This window comes from Ochotona curzoniae, unplaced genomic scaffold (genome assembly GCF_017591425.1).
Source record: "Ochotona curzoniae isolate NIBS_2020 unplaced genomic scaffold, NIBS_Ocur_1.0 patch339, whole genome shotgun sequence".
NCBI classification, from domain to species: Eukaryota; Metazoa; Chordata; class Mammalia; order Lagomorpha; family Ochotonidae; genus Ochotona; species Ochotona curzoniae.
The window spans coordinates 92,165-113,464 of NW_024466905.1; the positions used below are offsets into that span (position 1 = coordinate 92,165).

The window sequence follows — 21,300 nt, forward strand, 5'->3', positions numbered from 1 at the left end:
GCTTTTAAAATAATTTTATTTGCTTGCAAACTTGCTATATATATATATTATACATGACAGTTGAGAAGTTTTTTTTTTAATCCTTCATTGTATCATATGTGTTCTCATTATTGGCCGGATGATATAAAGAAACTAAATCAGACTTGGAGAGAAATCTTCCATTCACTGGGTCACTCCCCAAATGGTCCCAACACCAGAGCTGGATCAAGCTGAAGGAAAAAATCTGGAGTTTATTTCCTATCTCTCACTTAGTACAGGGCTTCAAACATTTGGGCCATCTTCCACTGCTTTCCCAGGCTCATGTCAGGGATCTGAATCTAGAGGAACAATCACTTATATAGATGCCAGCATTGCAGACAGCAGATTTACATACTATGCTGCAACATTAGTCTAGAATTTTTCCTTAAATACTCCTTTATGTCTTCATGTTAATTCCAAGAATTTATGATTGCAGTTATCTAATAGGAAAGAACAATAATTCCTTCTTTCTCTCTTTAGAGTTGTAATAAGCATATATTAGGATAGTTTTAAATGTTAATGCACTATAAACAAATCAAACATGGCATTATCTTATAAATATTTAGGCTATCACAGTGTATGATCTTTATGGAAAACATATTGAAAGAGTAGGGTAAACATGATTCAAGTATTTGTTTTTGCTTACAGTCATAGCAGTCTAATTTCACCTCTGATTTTTATTATGATCTTAAAAATTTCTTTAGTAAGTTATTTAAGGTTGAATAGTTAGGTAATCTGTATGGTTTCGAATGAAAATTACAAATATTTTGTAAGACAGTGCACCAGATATAATACCATCCAACATTCTGTATTTTGGGTATGTGTTTTAACTTGCTGTGATGGAAATATAGAAATTTTATCAATGAATAAATCAGAAGATAAACACTTTTGTCCCTTACAAGATCTTAAACATGAAATTTTAAATATGGAGAGACTTAATTCCAGGAATTGGTTTAATGGGACTAATTTGAGCCTCATAAGTCCCTCCTCTCCCATACCCCACCATACCTCTCCAGCCACCCCCCCCCCAAAAAAAAAAAAAAAACAAAGCCAAAGCTGAGAACTACGAACTCCTTCCAGGTTTCCCATGTGCACGACAGGGATCCAACTACTTGAGCCATCACCTGTTATATCCTAGGGTGTACACTGGCGTGAAACTGGAGTAAAGAGATACACATAAATTAAGTTTGTATATTGCACTTAAATTGGTAAAATGTTGATTCCAGTAGACTTTGATATGTAAAAAATGCCGAGAACAGTTACTCAAGATGCTATATAAAAGGGACTGTAAACACATACCACAGGTATATATTATCATATGCTACTTGTGTGTGTTTGTGTGTGTACGCTATTGAATACTATGTTTCTGACCACAGTGGACAATGACAAAAATTCCCAGTCACTTTAGAAAACATAGTTCCAAATCTGTGAATCTAATAATTTGAATAGGATTTTAAAAATGAGTATAGAGTCAGTTGTTTAGCTTATCCTGTCGTTTTAGATGCAGGTCAGGGTGCTCATACTCAGTGAGCCTGGGTTCAATACCTGGTTCCAGCTTCTGACTTCATAGTTGCTACTAAAATGGAATCTTGAAGGCAATGATAATGGCTCAAGTAACTGGGTTCCTACCACCAGTGTGAAACATACAAGTAAATGTATATTGCAACTGGTTCTGTGTATCTGGATCTGACCACTCATAATTAAAAGTTGTCAAAGAAAAGACTCTCTAGTCCTAGAGGACTTTCCTGGAAAACTCTACTTTTTAAAAAAAAAATTCTACCACATATTTAAAAACGGTATTGTACTTTGATCAGATGACAAAAGACTGGAACTAAAGCAACACCCTTGATTGAAAGATCAGAGCTGTGATGCAGTGGATTTAAACCTCTTGCAATAGTTTCAGTATCCAATATGGAGTCTGGTTCGCATCCCAGCTGCTTCACTTCCAATTCAACTCTTTGCTCATGCACCTGGAGAATGTACTTGAGCCCCTGTTCCCATGTGGAAAATTTGGATGGAGTTCCAGACTCTGGCTTTGGACTAGTCCAGCCCTATCTGCCCATCCATTGCAGCCTTTGGGGGAGTAAACCAGCATGGAAGATTGATTCATATCTCTGTCTTCTCTTTCTCTCACCTCTCTCCACCTCGCTTTCTGTAACTCTTACCTTTTAAATAAATAAATAATAAATGAAAGCCTTGGGGTTTGTGTGAAGAGCAGGACAAGTTTGAATTATTAACTAGTTAAAATAATTCTGCTGGGCCCTAGGTTGTTGAGGTGCTCCTTGATTGGTCCTGACCTCAGAATAACTTAGCATAATACTGACGTCTGTGTGTATGTGTGAGAGAGAGAGACAGACAGACAGACAGAGAGGAGCGGGGGCGGGGGGAGCCTATAAAGTTGGGATTTAAGTGGTTTGTCTTTAAAATATTGGTTCTCGGCCCGGCGCGGTGGCGCAAGAGGTTAAGGTCCTCACCTTGCACGCCCAGGATCCCATATGGGCGCCGGTTCTAATCCCGGCAGCCCCGCTTTCCTTCCAGCTCCCTGCCTGTGGCCCGGGAAAGCAGTCCAGGACGGCCCAAAGCTTTGGGACCCTGCACCCGCGTGGGAGACCTGGAAGAGGCTCCTGGCTTCGGATTGGCATAGCATGGGCCGTTGTGCTCACTTGGGGAGTGAATCAATGGACGGAAGATCTTCCTCTCTGTCTCTCCTCTCTGTATATCCGCCTTTCCAATGAAAAAATAATAAAAATAAATCTTTAAAAAAAAAAATATTGGTTCTCAGTTGAAGCCTTTGTTGTATCTTATGGATTAGTCTTCTGAGGGGCTGTTTTTCCCCAGGTATGTAAGGTTTGCAAATAGCCAAAGTATTAGAACATACAAGTCATAGTTAATGCAGTTGGCCCTGTGATAAATAGATGCCAAACAAACATGGGATCTGATCAAATAAGACCACCGTTCATGATTTAGAAGAAAAAAAAATAAGAAAACTTTGGATAAAAGAGAATTTTCACCACCTGATAAAGAACACCTAGGTTTAAAAGGAGGGCAGGGAGCTGGCATTTTGGGCAATAAGCTGTAAAGCAACTGACTGGAATGTTGGCATTCCATATAAGCACTGGTTTGAGCCTAACTGCTTCACTTTTAATCCAGCTTCCTGCTGTTCTGTCTGGGGAAAGCAGTGGAAGATGACTCAAGTTTTTTTGTCTCTGTTCTGTTGTGGAAGACCCAGTTGAAGCTCATGGCTTCAGTGTGGCCCAGCCTCAGCTGTTAGGCATTTCCAGAGAGAACTAGCAGATGGAAGATCTTTATCCTTTTTCTCTCGGACTTTGCCTTTCAAATAAATTTTACAAATAATCTTAAAAAAGAAGGAAAGCCTACAGCTAACATGATGCTTGATGTTGACAGATTGAATGTTTTTCATTTAAATTTGGAATGAAAATAGGGTATGGATGTCCACTGTCATCATTTTTCACAACAATTATGCAGCACAATACTAGAAAGTCTAACCAGGGCAATACCAAATGAAAGATACACATGGAAAGTAAAACAATTTGTAAAGTCAGTAACCCCTATTGCACCATCTTCACTAAGTCAAGGTCTTAATATTTCCCAAAATATGCACTGTTGAGAAGAGGAAGTATTCTTCATATGTTGAAAGAAAAAAAAATGCAGATAATTTTATTCTATACTATCATAGATTTCTGTGGTACATCTGCTTTCACTTGTCTGTGTTCATTGCTTCCAGAGACATAGAGACCTTGGACAATTCTACTTCTCTGTAAATGAAGATGAAGTGCATGGATTTGTTGAGAACTATTTACATTCATTTTTTTTTAAACACACTTTTTAGGTTCATATGCTTAAATACAGAGTGACAGAAATATAAGCTTTATACCTATTCAGTTACTCTCCAAATTCCCATAGTAACAGAGGCTGGACCAGGCTTATGACAGGAGCCCAGAACTCCATTTGGAGTGGAAGGGGCCCAGGTACTTATCATCATCTACTGCATCCCAGTGTGCATTAGTGAAAAGCCGAATTGGAATTAGTGTATGTGCTGTTGAAACAAGCACAAAAAGCTGAACTGGAATAGCTGGGGAAGCTGGCACTCCAATGTGGGATGTGGGTGTCCCATTCAGGAAGTATGAGAGTGCTATACCTTAGTGCTCACCTTGAATTCACATTTTTTTTTTTTAGTTCTGCAAACCTCTGATGTGTTACCAAAGTTGAAGCTACTGAAAGATTGACTTCTACATAAATGGGATATTAGCATACTTATAATTGCTTGTTAAAGAGTCAGAGTTCCCATGCAGTTTATTTAAAGTTTGGAACTTTTTGTGAGATTGATTATTAAAAGTTCTAGGACTTGGCATGCAATATTGAAATTGTATATTAGTCTCTGTGCTGAGAAGTAATGTTTTTTAGTAATGATAATGATGATGATGCTTGTTTTCCCTCCTCTAGGACTACAGAGACATCATTGACACGCCAATGGATTTTGCCACTGTTAGAGAAACTTTAGAAGCAGGGAATTATGAGTCACCAATGGAATTATGTAAAGATGTCAGACTTATTTTTAGTAATTCTAAAGCATATACACCAAGCAAAAGATCAAGGGTATATAATTGTTTTCTGTGTCTAATTGGAAGAAAGTTTTATTAAATAACAAAATACTGCTATAATTTATAGTTTAGAGCAAAGTTATTGTGTTCTGAGTGGTCTAGTAATGGAAAGGAATTTGTTTTTCTACTCATTTTTTTCTGTGAAATAACACTGATATAATCCTTTGACGATTGAAGTATTGTATATATGTCATAGATGAGTTATCCTGGCATGTGATAGAACCATCTGGGCTTCTCAGCTGTTTTTTTCCAGTAATGGAAAGCAGCATTTTTGTGGGTGATTTACAAAAATAAGTGTATCATTTACTTCTATTTGGCCAGGCAGTACATTATAAGTATCGATATATGGGGATGAATGAGAAAGAATAGTGCACTTATTAATAGATAGTCATAGAAAACAGTTTTAGACCCTCAGGGATAGTTTTTGCATGGTAGAATTTATGAAGAGTTTTGTCTGAGCCATATGAATTCAAAGTAAGACTTTTCTTTGAAAATCTCAAAGTTTAGAGCATTTCTTAACACATGAATAACTTAATTGTAATAATACTTATTTTTTTTTACAAAAAGATTGGGAAAGGGGAATATAAAAAGTAGTATTTAAATTCTAAAATTTTAGACAAAGTTTAATTTATAATTTGTGTTGAATATACATTTGTTTTCTTATGAGGAATGTTTCAACATAGTTTTCCTCCGCCCCACCCAGATATATAGCATGAGTTTGCGCCTCTCTGCTTTCTTCGAAGAACACATTAGTTCAGTTCTGTCAGATTATAAATCCGCTCTTCGTTTTCATAAAAGAAATGCCATTTCCAAAAGAAGAAAGAAAAGAAACAGAAGCAGCTCTGTTTCCAGTAGTGCTGCATCAAGGTATGTAATTTGCTTTGCATGGCATTAACTGATCTGTAACTTTGTCATCTATGTGACAGAACGTGGTGTTTTTTAATACTTCCTTTACTATTCCCTATATTGCAGAATGATATATTTGACATGCAAGTTCCTATGATGTGGAGGATTTTTTATCTTTTAACTAAAGCTTTACTAGTGTAAGTGCTTAAATTCAAACTGCTAAATCTGTACAGTAAAACAGCATTTTTAGGATAGTGATGGTATCATGCTTTCTGTCATAACTGTAGCATTTACAGCAGTCCTTCAATCCTTCACTAAATAGTCACGTTTCAAAGGCTCACACCATATGAAATCCACTACAAATCTCATGTTTTAACATATTTCATAATAGTTCAAGTATTGAATCCAACACTATTATAAAATTTTTATTTATTTGTAGGAAATTATACAAATGACTAACAGTAGTATTTTATTCACAGCCCTGAACGGAAAAAGAGGATCTTGAAACCCCACCTTAAGTCAGAAATCTCTACCTCTCCATTTTCTACACCTTCACGATCAATACCACCAAGGCACAATGCTGCTCAGATAAATGGTCAAACAGAATCCAGTTCTGTAGTTCGAACCAGAAGCAACCGAGTCATTATAGATCCAGTGGTCACTGAGCAACCTTCTACTTCTTCATCCACCAAGACTTTTATTTCAAAAGTGAATACATCTGCAATGCCAGGGAAAACAAGTAAGTGTCAATTACAGTTTCTAAATTGAAGTATGTATGGTAGTATATTTAAGCTTTTACTTTGCCATGGCTTGCAGTAAGTAGCATCACACTATTTTTTATTTCTTGATTTTCTGCTTTGAATTTTTTTGCTTTACTTTAATTTTGAAAAAAATGTAGCTTAGGATTTTCAGCATAGAAAAATGATTAGGGCCAAGCGCAATGGCTCAGTTGGCTAATGTTCCCCTTGCAAGTGCTAGGATCCCACATGGGCACCAGATGGTGTCCTGACTGCTCCATTTCCCCTTCAGCTCCCTGCTTGTGGCATAGGAAAGCAGTAGAGGACAGCCCAAAGCCTTGGGACCCTTTACTCACACTGGGGAGACCCTGAGGAAGCTCAAAGTTGCTGGCTTCAGATTGGCTCAGCTCTGGCCGTTGTGACTATTTGCGGGTAAACCAGTGGGTGAAAGATCTTTCTTCCTGCCTCTCCTTCTCTCTCTAAAGTGCCTTTACAATAATAATAATCAAAGAAAAGAATGTGTAAACTCTGATCCAAACTCCCAGAATTTAAATCATAGTAAGCAGACTTAGGCAATCTGCTTAAACTTGCCTACATAATCCTGAAATAACTAGATTGATTCAAAAATGGCTGCAGTTATAAAGACTTTCTGGTTGGGTAGTCTTCCTGAAGAGGCTTTATTATCTCCCAGGCTTTGTCTTGGCTAAGCCATACAACTTGAGACAGAAACATTTTGGACCATTTTGCTGGTTTTTAGATTCAGCAACTCTTAATTTTGTATGTTGTTTCAGTACTAGAGAATTCTGTAAAACATTCCAAAGCCCTGAATACTACTTCTTCAAGTCCTGGTCAATCCACTTTTAGCCATGGCACTAGAAATAATTCTACAAAAGAAAATATAGAAAAGGAAAAGCCAGTAAAACGAAAAATGAAATCATCTGTCCTCCCAAAGACATCTGCTCTTTCCAAGTCATCAGCTGTCATTGAGCCAGGTAAGATATTACTTATATCTTTCAAGATATAGTAGATTCTTACAAGTGATGTCTTTGTCACAGTTAATATTCATAGGTCACTTTTGGGATTTCTCATTTAAAAGTCGTCACAGTCTATGTCATGTGATAAATTTAAGGCTAAAGCCTTCTAAATGGAAATAACAAGTGTATTGTAGATTAATTTATATTTTTAGACCTAAAGAAATATATCTTCAAAGTTTAAGCTGGATTTAGTTACCCAATCCTAACATTCATGCTGCTAGAAAGCATTTTTTAACTTGTTAATGGATAGGATATGGTAACTGACTTACTGAATGATCATTCATCTGGGTTGTCAAATTTCTTGTATAGTATACAATTTTTAACACAGTTATGCTTGCAGTTTCCTTAAACTGGACGTTGTTTTTGTAAAGCCCTCATGTTTGAAAGCTAGAGAAAGTAACAAAATGTACCATATGGCATGTTAGAATGATAAGGCTTCTTGACAACTGACAACCCTAAAGTAAACAGTTTGTATCATGATCTCTGAAGTGTGTCTTAAAACATTTCCTCTTCGTTAGTCTTCCCAGAAAGGTCACTTAAAATTTAATTTCTCTACTAAAATTTGATTTTAGTTAATAGCTTTGGGGACTACCTACCTGTTGCATAAGCTTAAAATCAGTAACATCCAACCCTTCTGTTTTGTATGTGAATCTTATCACTCTGGATTTTGGTTTTTCTGCTTCCATAATATCTTTAAATTCATTCTCTTCTCTCTGTTGTCTCTTCCCATGTCCTTAACATAGCCTGCATGATCTCTTTCTCAGACTGTTTTCTTAGTTCTCTAACTGAACTGCCTATTTTAGTTCTCAACTCTTTTCCGAGTGAGTCCATCTACACATTGCAACCAATGATATCTTTTTGTTCATTTCTCTTCTGGCTTATTTGAATGTGCACAGTTACATAAAACACAGAATTAAGATGAATTCTTCTCTCAGATCATACATGGAATCAGATTGTTACTTTTTTTTTTTTACTTAAGCATGTTACACAAAATCCTTCATCGCTCGGTTCTTACATATTGTCTTAGTATCGTTTTCCCTTTATGTCCAATCCATAATAAACCACGTTGAAGTCCCTTTGACGACTTCTTCCTTCTCTAGAATTCCTTTTTATCTTCTACTTCAATAGTCTCCGCTACCCTTCAAGTTTTGTTTGAAGTATCATCTTCTCTAAGGTTTTTTCTGGCTTCATTAGACAAAAATCAAATACTTCATTCTTTATATCCCAGGAAACCCTGTCCATTACCTTCTGTGGTACTTAAATATTGATAAAGTCATTCTATTTTATATTTCTTTACCCCTAAAAAAGTCTGGACCTTGATACTTAATTATTCATTTTGTATCTATTTCCCTTAGGAGATAGGAAGTTCAATTAGAGAACTTAAAAAAATAATCCAAGCAAAAATTCATGTATACTTGAATTAAGACCATGGAAGTGACAATGGAGATATTACAGAAGCAGAAACAACAAAATCTAAAGACTGTTGAAAAGATTCTCATACTAAAGAGGCTAGGACGATCCCTGATTAAATTCAGGATTTTTCTTTTTTAATTGTTTTACTTAGTTGAGGGGGATGTGTGCTCATGTGGGTCTTTGATTAGGGTGTGGATGGTCAAGGTATGGACCTTTTTTCTCCTGTGTCTGCAGTTCGGGAAAGACAGGAGGCCACACCTTGATATTGAACTTCATTAGCTCCCAGGGATGGAGGACAGACATTTGGTGATGCCTTAGAGACCCCAGTGTGGGGAAGAGTGTTTGAGGGTGTTACCTGAGTGCTTTTGATAGTTCTGAGACATTGTTGCCTTTGTTGCACCAGGGTTGAGAAAATCTCCCCAAGGTTGTTGGCTGAACAAGTCAACCTTAATGCATTCACAGACCTAGAAACTTGTTGCAATGCATGGCCAGGAAAGTTATTCAACGTCTTCTGCTTTGCATCCTCTGACAAGGCACTTGATGTCCCCTGCTGGCCTTGATGACCTGACTGTCATGTCCCCCGCGTGTATCTGGGCGTACTGTCCTCTGCACAGGTATCAGCAACTGAGGAGGCCCAGTTCCAATACATGCACTCCAAAGTTGGGCCACATATATTGTGATTTTCCCTGTGACTAGGGTTTGAATCTAGTGGTCTAGTTGGGAAGTACTCAGGAAACCTCACCTGGAGTGACCTTAGACATGACTCCTGTGTGCACCTGGCTTACCAGTGGAAACAGTTGCCTAGTCATTTCACCCCTAGCTACATGTCTCACACAAACTGATGGATGCTGCCGCCTAATCCAGCCCAGTGCACCACAGACCCAGTCTTCATGCACACCAGTGGGTTTCACAGCCTACTCTGAGCGACCGCCACAAGGCCCATTCCCAGCCGCAGTTTCTACCTGTGCTGTGGCCTAGTCCACTCCGTTTTGCATCTCCTCTGACTCCTATGAGTGGCTGCAGCTTAGCTCAGCCAGACCCCGCCAACATGTATGCTGAAGGATGCTGTAGCCTTGACCAGCCTGGCACTCCAAGCCCTGCCTCTCTTGGTCACCAATGGGAGCTGGAGCCCAGCAGGGGAGTGCCCACAGTTCCCCTGCTAGGCTCACTCCTGTGCCTGGCTCTTATGTTCCCCATTGGGTGTTGCGGCCTAGTAGAGAAGTTCCCCTACCACATCTGCTTCCAGCCTTGGATCTCTTGCATGATGGTGGGTACCCTGACCCTACTTGGCATAGTCTGTACTCAATCCCAGCCTTTGCATGTGGCAGTGAATGCTATAGCCTGGCCCAGCTTGGGTCCAGCTTGACTCAACCTGTCACCACCCCCAGCTCCCTGCACAAACTGGTAGGTGTTGTAGTCCCACAGAGGTGAACCCACAAGTTCCCTATGCAGTCTGCTCCCAGATCCAATTCTCTTGTGAAAATGGCTAGAATTCTGCATAGAAAACAGTTTTCGAATGAGATGTCCCCCCCACTTCATCAGCAGTGTTTATGTGAAGAAAACACAATCATCAGTATCATCGGTTTTAATGTAACTGTTTGGAAAATACCTACTTTATGCATATTCCCACGTTCTTCTCCCCAACAGACACACTCACACATAGGACCCTATGAAGAAAACTACCATTTAGGTTTTCCAAGAACATAGTTTGTAAACAAGCATAACATTTTTAGTTTTGTAGCTAGTATGACAAATAAAAACCATAGTAGTATTTTTGGAGATCAAATGGGTATAATGGATGTTAGGTTTTTCTAGCAGGTAGACTATACCATGCCCCTTGCATGGGAGGACTGAAAGTAGAGATACTTTGTACCTCCAGGGATTGTAAAGAAACATTTAGTCTATTAGCTCTTCTTTGAAATCAAAGAAGTCATCATAGTCAAAAGGGATCATGTAAGAGAATACTGTATTAACATTAGTAATACTAATAAAATTATTGTATATTATCAAAATGATTGTAAGAAAGCAGGGAATTGGCTTGCCTATTTATTATTATTACCAAGCTAAAAGGTCTTGAATTGTACACTGAAATTATTTTTTCATAAATACGCTACTTGAAGGTAAGAATACAGTGTAAAATTGTTCAATGAAATGCTGGGGTTTGGCTTATAGTGAGGTAAGCCTTCACTTCTCATGCCGCTGTCTCAATGTTAGAGTCATTATTCAAGTCCCACCTGCTCTGCTTTTGATCCACCTCCCTGCTGATGCATCTAGAAAAGCTCCAGAAGATGACCCAAGTTCTTGGGGCTCCTTCCACCCTTGGGATATCCAGATGGAATTTTGAGCTGCTGGCCTCATTATGGCTCTGCTCTGGCTGCTGCAGCCATTTGGAGTGCAAACAGTTCAAAGACAAATTCCTCTGTCTTTTTCCCTCCCTCTTCCACTCTGTTTTCTGCCACTGTCCCTATCACTCTGCCTTGCAGATAAAATCATCTTTTAAAATTTTTGTTTCATGAATTTGTTAAAACTATACAAATTAACATGATCCATTTTGTGTAGTGAAAACAAAAGCCTTCTTGTATTAAGATGGTTGGTATAGAAAGTAAAAGTGAGAACCATTTGCTATTCCCAGTTTTATCAAATACAGTCTTAACTTCAATTAGTTTACTCTCAGCTTTGCTTCATTTCTCTCATGAAGTCATTGATAACTGCTTTAAGACTGAGTTTTAGTTTGAAAATGTCTTTTAGCAGTTAATCTTTCTTGGTTTTTGTCATTTTAGTAAAAAGCAATGGTTTTATGTCATCACTTCTAAGGGTACCAGTAGCCTTTTTCACTACTTTGAGAATTAAATTAAAAAGAGATTTTATTTATTAAATGTTCCATTTTTCCCTTCCAGGAGATTGTAAGAACAATTCTTTTGTAACAGGAGCCATTCAAGTAAATGGCCATGGAGGACAGCCATCAAAACTTGTGAAGAGGGGACCTGGAAGAAAACCCAAAGTAGAAGTTAATAACAGTAGTGGTGAAGCTACACAAAAGAAAAGGGGTAGAAAGCCCAAAAAGCTACAGTATACAAAGCCAGAAAATTCAGAGCAAAATAATGTACATCCCATCAGAGATGAAGTGATCCCTTCTTCAACATGTAATTTTCTTTCTGAAACTAATATTGTTAAGGACGACTTGTTACAGAAAAAGAGTCGTGGTGGCAGAAAACCCAAAAGGAAGATGAAGGCACAAAAACTTGATTCAGATCTCATAGTTCCTGCAAATGTTAAAGTGCTAAGGAGAAGTAACCGAAAAAAGACAGATGATCCTATTGATGAGGAAGAAGACTTTGAAGAACTCAAAGGCTCTGAACCCCACATGAGAACTAGAAACCAAGGTCGAAGGACAGCTTTCTATAATGAGGATGACTCGGAGGAAGAGCAAAGGCAGCTGTTGTTTGAAGACACCTCTTTAACTTTTGGAACTTCTAGTAGAGGACGAGTCCGAAAGTTGACTGAAAAAGCAAAAGCTAATTTAATTGGTTGGTAACATGAAGCAAAATATTTTACTTCAACATATAAAGCAGGTACAGTTAAGGAATAAGTGGAACTAAGGCTTCTGCTTCCTTGCTGCTATGGTGGATTAGGGAATGTTAAGATTTGATTTGCAAACAAAACAACCACAAGACACTTCACTCTTTAAATGAATATATATATATAAATATATACATATATATTTTAAATGTTTGCTATTTATTGCCGTTAGATAGGTTATGCATTTCCACATTCATTTCATTTACTGTTTGAAACAAAAGAGAATCTATAATGGATTCCTGATTTACTTATGGAAAAGATGGTTCTGCTACAGTCTTAAGGAGTATAATATTCCTAGTGATAGAGCATGTCATCATGTTAAAACAAGTTATTTTTGAACAACCAAGGTACATTTTATTGATATAAAAAAGTCATGCACAGATGTTTCATAGAGTAGCAGTAAATTAAGAAATGTATTTCCTCTGAAGATAAAGATTCCCATTTGCTACCCCAAAACTTAATTTTAGTTCCATAGAATGTTCATCAACAGCGTATCTAGAGGAGGCTCTTGCTTTTATTCCATTTCTGCCAAACTTAAGAGAAAATGTACTGATGAAAAGGGAACATATCCACATTGGAAACATTTGACTGTCTAATTTTTCAGACCTTGATTCTTAATATCAATCACTCAATCTCTGTTTATTGTGCCAAAGACTGAGAATCAGTGCAGTAGAAAGCGTGTTTTTGACTGTCAGGACAGCATACACTTTTCAATATTGGAAAGGCTATATATTCTAAAGAGCAAGTTATTAAAGAGTTATGCTGAAATATATCTTTTTTGGTACTAAACTAATAGAAAATAATGCACTGGTGGGTCCTTTGACAGAGATGTTTTAGAGAATGTTTAAGTGGTTAAAGGATTCAAGGAAAATACAGGAAAAAAGGTATGGGATTTGATGTTTACTTGTTGATCTGGATTAATGTCATTTCTAAACTTTAGACATATCTAATAGGCTAAAATGACTTACAAAGAAACGTGTCTGTGTGTGTATGTGTATATATTGATAAATGGGTATAATTAAATATATATACAAACACATACTTATATTACTATTACCCAGGTATAAATTCTTTTTTCAGGATTTTTTAGATAGTGGTAGAAGAAAAAATAATTTTAAAATGTCATACTTTATAGTTTAATTTTAAGGGGAAGATTGGTTATTTTCAATTATTAAAGGTTAAAATAGGCCAAATCACTTTTTATGCAATCATGTTTTATACAGTGGTCTCATTGCACATTGTGTTTTTTCTGCACTTTTTACGGTATCCTTATCACGCTGGTATGTCAATATACACCCTAAAAGAAAAACTCCATTTAATGATTGTGCCTTGTATTCTATTATTTTTTTGCATCATTAGTAAAATTAAGTTGTCTATTGTAAATGATAATTATATGACTTAGGAGAATGTATTGCTATATGTACTGCTATAGAAAAGGAAAGCAGTTATTTATTTGTTTATGGTACAGTTATTTTATACCTTAAAAACCAACATAAATGCCATTTCTATTGTTTAAAAATTATTGTCCATTTTTTTTAAAACTTTAAAGAATGTAGTATTTTCTGAGGACTGAATATGGTACAAAAATGTAACCGAAATTTTCAGATACTACATTTTTAATAAGGATGGGGAAAACATGTGTCAGCATGACCATAATGTAGAAAAATAAAGTCTTCAATTGAACCTTGGCAAAATACATTACATAATTATCTCATTCTTACTTCTGATAAGGATAAATGTCAATGTCATTTAACTGTCTTGAAGAATGAAAAGTGATGCATTTGGGCTTTTTAGATTGTAACTAAATTTGTACAGAACATCTCCTGTGAAATTAAGTAAACCATTTTCCAGATTTTGACTGGATTGCTGTGATTTTGCAGTTGAAAAATAATTTCAAAATTTTTAGGTTTTTTTGTATATTTATTTTTTTCTAACAAATATATTTAACTATATAATTAAAATTCAGTAAACTCTTCATAATGCAGAAATGGATGGCTTGGATGTTTAGCAAAATGAGTCAGTTTACACCATTATTAAAAATAATAGTGTGTTTGAAATTTAAGTCATTAATTAGTTGCTTTGGAAGGCAGTCTTTTTGAAATACATAATTTCCTGATGTTATCTGCATTGTGATAGAAAAAACAGACCACAGTACAGTTTCAGGGTGTGTACAGAAAAAGGATGAGCGTTATACAGTCTTTGCAGTGGAAAAATGAGGTATGGGTTAGTTCCAACTGTTCAGCCAGGAAATGAATATCATATTTCCTCTTATCAAGAAAAATATAGTCATGTTCTAAGGACACTTCATATTTATGACTTACTTGGGCATTATCAGACACTGGTTTCTTAGTAAAAGAAAAGATCAGATTCTTTTAAACAAACACCCAAAAATGTGATAGTGTTACCAGATAGAGTTATACTTTATAAATCAACTTTTATACATCTCAGAACTGGAACTCAGAAATCCAAGTCATCACATCATTTTTGATTTATTTATAGCTCCTTGGAAAAGCATCTCCATTGATACAGTAACGTCATCTGTGTAGTGTGTGTTAGCATGGGAGAAAATGTTGGCTGTAGTTTTAGGTGAATAGGAAGATCTCTAGTATACCGAAAGCTTCATAAATATAACTTGTTACATGCATAGAAAGTACAAATTGGCTTCTATGTTCCTAGCCCTAAGATTTTCTCCCCTTTTCCTGATATTCTGATTTCCCAGGTTTAAATTTGTTCTAATTATCCTCTTATAGCTGTGGACAATAGATAAGTATCTACTTAAATATTTTCCTTTGCAATCTAGTTTCACGGCATTGGACTGTTTAGTGCAGATATTTATGAACTAAGATTATTGACCTTTGTTTCAATTATTGGACAACTTCACCACATGTTAAAAACTTTTTGATGGCATTATTACAAAGCAGTCTTTCTCCTTAAATGTAATTAGAATATCTGTATAAAATATCTTTCAGATTGAGTAGCTCACATCAGAGACAGGAGGTTAAGTTTAGTATGGCTTGGTTTAGAAATGAATTGCGTTGATGGCCATTACAAAAAAGATCCTCATGCAACATGTATTCTAATGTTCAGGACTGTCCCTTATGTGCAGGACACTAGGTTAACCAGACATCTTACCAAGTTTATGTATGCTCAAATAACATATTTGATGTGATCTTAGTGATAGTTATTTGTTGGTTATAAAACATTGTTTGCAAATTAGTTTTGTCCAGTTAGCAGCATTTACTTTATTTCTGACATTCCATATTGTTCCTACCTACATGTATATCTCTGAAATGTCAGCTGGAAGCAATTTTTGATCTTTAATTTTTTTTAAAGAAAAATTTATTCTGAAGTTTTTTATTCACTTGAAATTTATTTTGAGTAGGTTGAATGGACCAAGCTACTTAAGTGACTAAAGGGCTGTGTTCTCCTTAAATACAAGGAGATATATAATTTTAAAAGCTACAATAGGATAAGTAGTTTTATTTTCTGGGAAATGCCCTGTTAACTGAGAAAGTATTTCTAACATAACTGGTTGAGCAGTGATTAGAATTTATTTTTCTAGTAAAACTGAAAAAAAAAAAAGGGAAAAAATACCTTTGGCTTCTCTGATTGCCTCTCCATTTAGTTCCCCTAATTTCCAACTTATTGGAAGTAAAATTAAGTTTACTAAGAAACTAATTTTGTTCTTAATTATGCTGACAAGCACTCCAAATGAAAAGTCATTTTGAACTATGTCTAGTACCCAAGAGGAGGTCATATTGAGTTGAAAGACTGTAATTACCACTTTGGGCGCTCAGAACATTTTGTACACACTACAACAAAACGAATAGGAAATCTGAGCTATAAGATGCATTATTTTAGTTTTGCTATCTTGAAATATTTTAAATGCAGATAAAATTATCAGGAAATTAACCTTATATGGCACAAACCAAATAAAAGTATGTAGTTGAGTTTCTACGTTTAAGGAGCTAAGAAAATCGGTTCATGATGGGATGAATGCACGCACGTTTAAGACGGCGACACATGCTGTTAACACTTAGGGTTGTGCGTGTGTTGATGATCACAAAACAGGCCAAAATAGAAAGTTACATTTTTGGACCATATTAAAAGTGCAAAAAGACAAGGTCTTATTAAAGATCTTTTACAAAAGAAATTGTCACAGGATATTTAGACATGTATAGAATGTAGCTCAATTTTTTTAAAACTGACTGACCTAAAGGATTAAGTTGAAACTGACACATTTTCAAATTAAAATTCTTATTATGTACAGAAAACTGTTCAACCACAAGCAATTCTGTTGTGTGTAATAAGGAACAGAATTTAAAGCCAATTATTTAGCTTTATTGGAGTTTTTGGGTTTTTTCTTTCCAGACTTTGTGTATCATGTTATAAGAGCGGCAGTCGCACCTGGAATAGCAGTGCCCTTTCTGTTTGTACATACTGATCGGACCTTTTCTTTCTTGTTATGTGGACACTTTCTATGTTAGTTTTGATGCATAATTCTTTGAATCCTTTTATACAAACTAGAATGTATGTGTAAGAATTCCTGTCCCTGCAATGTAGTTAACTATAAACTTATTTTTAAATAAATAGAAAACTTGTTTTTCTATACTGTTTTATAAAGTCTCATGATTTCTTTACCTTTTCTGCTTCTTCGCGGGGGGTGGCGGTAACACATACAGCCCATTGTATATAGTTTCAACAGGCATTCTTGTATCACAGCAGCCATTATGTAAAAAGTTTCTAATGCCCTTAGCAGAAAGTTAAATATTTTATTGATTGGTTACTGCGAAGTTTCCATTATGCATGGTAAATACTTCACTCTTTAGATTTTTGTAAGCTATGTTTCCAAGAAACACTTTACATAAACACTTTTTCAAAAATTTTTAATATCCAGAGAAAAAAGAATGATGAAAACTTCTTAAACTTTGCATGCACTTATGTTATTCTAAGAATTCAAATTTTTGTATGAAAAAAATGAGAATAGATGTCTGTACTAAGAACATGAGGGTGATTTGTAATGTGCTGTATCAAGTTCTGCTTAAATGAGTTTCTTGTGAAATAAGCATCTGAAGATTTATTTATTTGAAAAGCAGTTAGGAAAGTGTGAAATGCAGATCTCTCTCTCATCTCTTGGTTCACTCCCCAAATGATCACAATGGTGGAACTGGGCCAGTCCACGGCCAGGAGCTTCATCCATGTCTCCTACGTGGGGAGCGGGGGCCCAGTCACTCAGGCTACTGCTTTTCCCTGGCCAACCACAAGGAGCTGACTGGAAACCAGTTTATATATGGGACATCCATGTCTGAAGCAGCAGTTTATCCCACCATATCACAACAGTCCCATGAGTAAGGGATATAAAAATTCCTAGGTACCTTTTTCTTTTCTTTCTAAAATACAAAACTAAAAGATAGGTTGTTAAAAAACCAACCAAGCAACATGCACCTTCAGCAACCACTTTGGATATAAGCTTCCCCGGTGTTTATTTAAAGAACAGTAAGGTTAAAGCACAAAACCTCTGCTGCCCACATGATAGTGCTTTATATTTAACACATTTACCATATGCCAATTGCTCTTTCTGTTTGTGGAAAGAATACTGGGGAGAATTCAGTGAAGTTGTTTTCTACTAAGCTAGTTGCATGTATTGACAGCATAGTATATGGGAAGAACTGGGCTTGGAGTTGGAAAATGGGAATTTGATTTCACTTTCATTCCTAACAGCCATTTCTGCCAGCAGAGCCATTTCTTCCTTTGTTTTTTCCCGTCCCTTCTCCCTTCCATTCCTTCTCCCTCCACCTTCTTCCCCTCTTCCCTCTCTCCTTCCGCTTTTCCCTTTTCGTCCCGTCTTTTAATGAATTGTTCCTTGTAATGGCAGAGCTGCAGAGAGAGTGAGGCTCACATGGAGACAGAGAGGTCTTCCATTCACTGGTTCAAAGCTGGGCCAGACTGAAGCCAGGAATCAGAGCTTGTTCCTAGTCTCCCCTATGGGTATGGGGCCCCAATGACTTGGGCCATTTGCCTGTATGAAATGTTGCAGGTAGCAGCTTTATCCACTACACCACAGTACAGCTCATTTCAACTCCAGCTAATTATCTTCATCTGAAAGCTTAAGATTGGCTTGTCACTACATCCAATTCCATTCCCCTAGCCTCTTTTTTTTTTGGGGGGGGGGGTGGCTTTTTTTGTTTCTCTTTAATTAATGAAGAGTTGGACTTTGTGTTCCTGTCTCTCCTTTTCTCCTATGCCTCCAGTGATCATAATAGAAATTTTAGGTGTTGAAGCATTTACTGAAAAAAATATAAATGGTTTCTAAGTTCTCTTGCCATTACACAACATCCCAGCATCTGTGGGTTTTTTTTTTTAACGTGTTTTAGCTTTGTTATTTTTTAAATACATTTTTTATTATATTTTGGCAATCTTTACATTGTTGATTAGGGTAAAAAGTTACAAAGCCTAAAGGAATATTGAGGAGAAGCCCCACCCAGTCTCCCACCCACCCCAGGTCCCAGATGTAGGGCATGCTCTGAGATCCTTGCTCAAGTGGTCCCGGTAGTTCACCAGTTATGCATTGCTGCCAATCTCGCCACTCCAGGCACGATGAGGCTGTTGAATAATCTACTGATTGACATAGTCCATCATGGAGTCTCCCTTTGTCCAGTATTTCGCTGCCAACATATAGCTGTGGTGGTTGACTGACCTGTTCTATCTTCTGTCTTTTCTTGGTTAAGGTTCTAAGTCTGCCATTTCGGTTGAGGGGATCCCCAAAGAAACTTTGAGGTGTTCCCAGACCAGAGTCCTATATGTACTAGCAAGTACAGGACCTGGCATAGTCCGTCTCCCCGTTCAGCTGGTGGTTGCAATTGCTGGGTTGGTTCCGTCTTAGCTTCCTCTGTGCTTGTGCTTCAACCTGGTTTTTTCTATTCAGTCCCTAATGAAATTTGCCATTACAGCTTCCAGGCATGCTGTGACGTTTTGTCCTTGACCTAAGGTATAGTAAGTATAATAAGTTTCTGAACTCTTAGAATTGTGTTGCTATAAATTTTTATTTGTTTGAAGTATTCACCAAAATGGTAGTTTAAATAAAAGGTAAAAAGTTAGTGATTCTGCACTGGCTGTCTTACAAATTTCAAAGGCAAAGTAGTTTTATGGTGGATCTAACTTCATTTCACAGGCTAAAAACTCTAAGGCAAAGTGATCACATGCTAGTATTTGTGAAGAGTACGACGATCATTAAACATACAACAACTTTTAAACTGTAAATATGAAAGAAAAGAAACATGTTTATTAAAAGTATGACCCAAGGAAGAATAATGTCTTGAAGCCTTGCCGCAACTGACACCAACATCCCTGCTGAACGCCGGTTCAACTCCATTCTATTCTGATCCAGTTACATGCTTAATGTGTCTGAGAAAGCAGTAAAAGATGGTTCAAGTGATTGGGTCCCTGCCTCTCACATGGGAACTCTGGAAAAAATTCATGACTCTGGGCTTAGCCTGACCATTTGGCAAGTGAACCATCCAATGAAGGATCTCTCTGTAATTGCCTTTCAAATACATACATAAATCTTTAATAAATAAATAAGGCCATCAAAGGATCTGTTTTGTACTATTCATAATCATTCTTCTGACAAAGGGTTTGACAAAACCATCGATCTGGATTGGATTGCTTGAGTTTTAATTGGATCCCCAACTCTGTAGTCTGTATCCCTCAAATAGCAGAATGCCACAATGAGATCAAATGTGAAAGGATTTTACTAATGAAAATGTTCATGTAAGAAAATGGGCTGGGCACTAGGAAAGGCTGAAATCTGAAGAAAAGGGAAAAGTAATGTTGAGTGACGTGTCTTAAACTGGCACATACTCTAAGGAAGTGTTGACCAGCCTGTTGAGTCCTTGAGCCAAAGTTGGCCATCAGAGGCGTTTCCCATCTCCCAGATTTGTACCAGATTATGTAGCTTCATAATCAATAAGTTCAGTATCAGCTGGGAGCAGTCCAAGGGAAGCATTGACACCCAGAGCAGAAGAATTCAGTGACTACTACCTAGTCTATTCAGCTTCCTGAGGATGGAGTTGTATGGGGTCTATTTTCAAGGCCACCTCATTATACCTTAGCATCTTGATAGTTTTTTTATTTTATCTTAGTCGTGAGGTCACAGTTCCGTTAACATTATTACCACAATTTTCAATCTCTTGATGAATTACTTTGTTAGCAGTGCTGACTCATATTCTGAATAATTTTCCCTGCCAATTTCAGTTTTTAAAAGTAAATGTATCGGGCCCTGCGGCGTGGCCCAGCAGCTAAAGTCCTCGCCTTGAATGACCTGGGACCCCCTATGGGCACCGGTTCTAATCCCAGCAGCTCCACTTCCCATCCAGCTCCCTGCTTGTGGCCTGGAAAAGCAGTTGAGGAAGGCCCAATGCTTTGGGATCCTTCACCCATGTGGAAGACCCGGAAGAGGTTCCTGGTTCCCAGCTTCAGATCAGCGCAGAACCAGCCATTGCAGTCACTTGGGGAGTGAATCATCGGACGAAAGATCTCTGTCTCTCCTCCTCTCTGTATATCTGACTTTTCAATAAATAAATAAATCTTAAAAAAAAGTTAATGTATCATTTGCATCGCAGTGTCTAGGAATCCACATGATGTGTCTAACATTTCACACTTGAGGCATGAGAATTCTGCCAGTGATACCCAGGCCATGTAAACTTTACTGTTAGTATTCATTGATACCAACAAAAACTACTCAGCTTATCCAGCCAAGTGTCATAATCACCTAAGAGAACTGTTCCATTTTACACATAGGCAATCAATGATTCATTTGAAATCCTGCAAGCAACTTAGATATATACCAAGTGTACAAATGCACTATGTTTAGCAGAAATATTTGAAATTGTTTAGAAGTGCCACTTAGAATTTGTTTTTACATGTTAGTTATCATCCAAGGGATTGGCAAATGGAATTTAGATAAAACATTCCCATAGAACATAACATCTGGAAAGTCAGATTATAACTGTGTATAGAGAGTTTTGCAGCCTGAAAAGCATTCTGTATTTT

The 21,300-nt window shown here is 36.9% G+C and overlaps 1 protein-coding gene across 1 annotated transcript in view; it reads left to right on the top strand.

The window, feature by feature from the left end:
- The window catches only part of LOC121167143 (PH-interacting protein-like), a 92,809-nt gene extending 75,951 nt beyond the window's left edge, over window positions 1–16,858 (top strand). The window contains exons 30-34 of the mRNA XM_040996519.1: window positions 4,483–4,635; window positions 5,344–5,507; window positions 5,966–6,225; window positions 7,015–7,215; window positions 11,568–16,858. Of these exons, the coding sequence (XP_040852453.1) occupies window positions 4,483–4,635; window positions 5,344–5,507; window positions 5,966–6,225; window positions 7,015–7,215; window positions 11,568–12,205 (1,416 nt within the window). The 3' untranslated portion in view covers window positions 12,206–16,858. The remainder of the gene's footprint in view (window positions 1–4,482; window positions 4,636–5,343; window positions 5,508–5,965; window positions 6,226–7,014; window positions 7,216–11,567) is intronic.
- The last annotated feature ends 4,442 nt before the right edge of the window (window positions 16,859–21,300 follow it).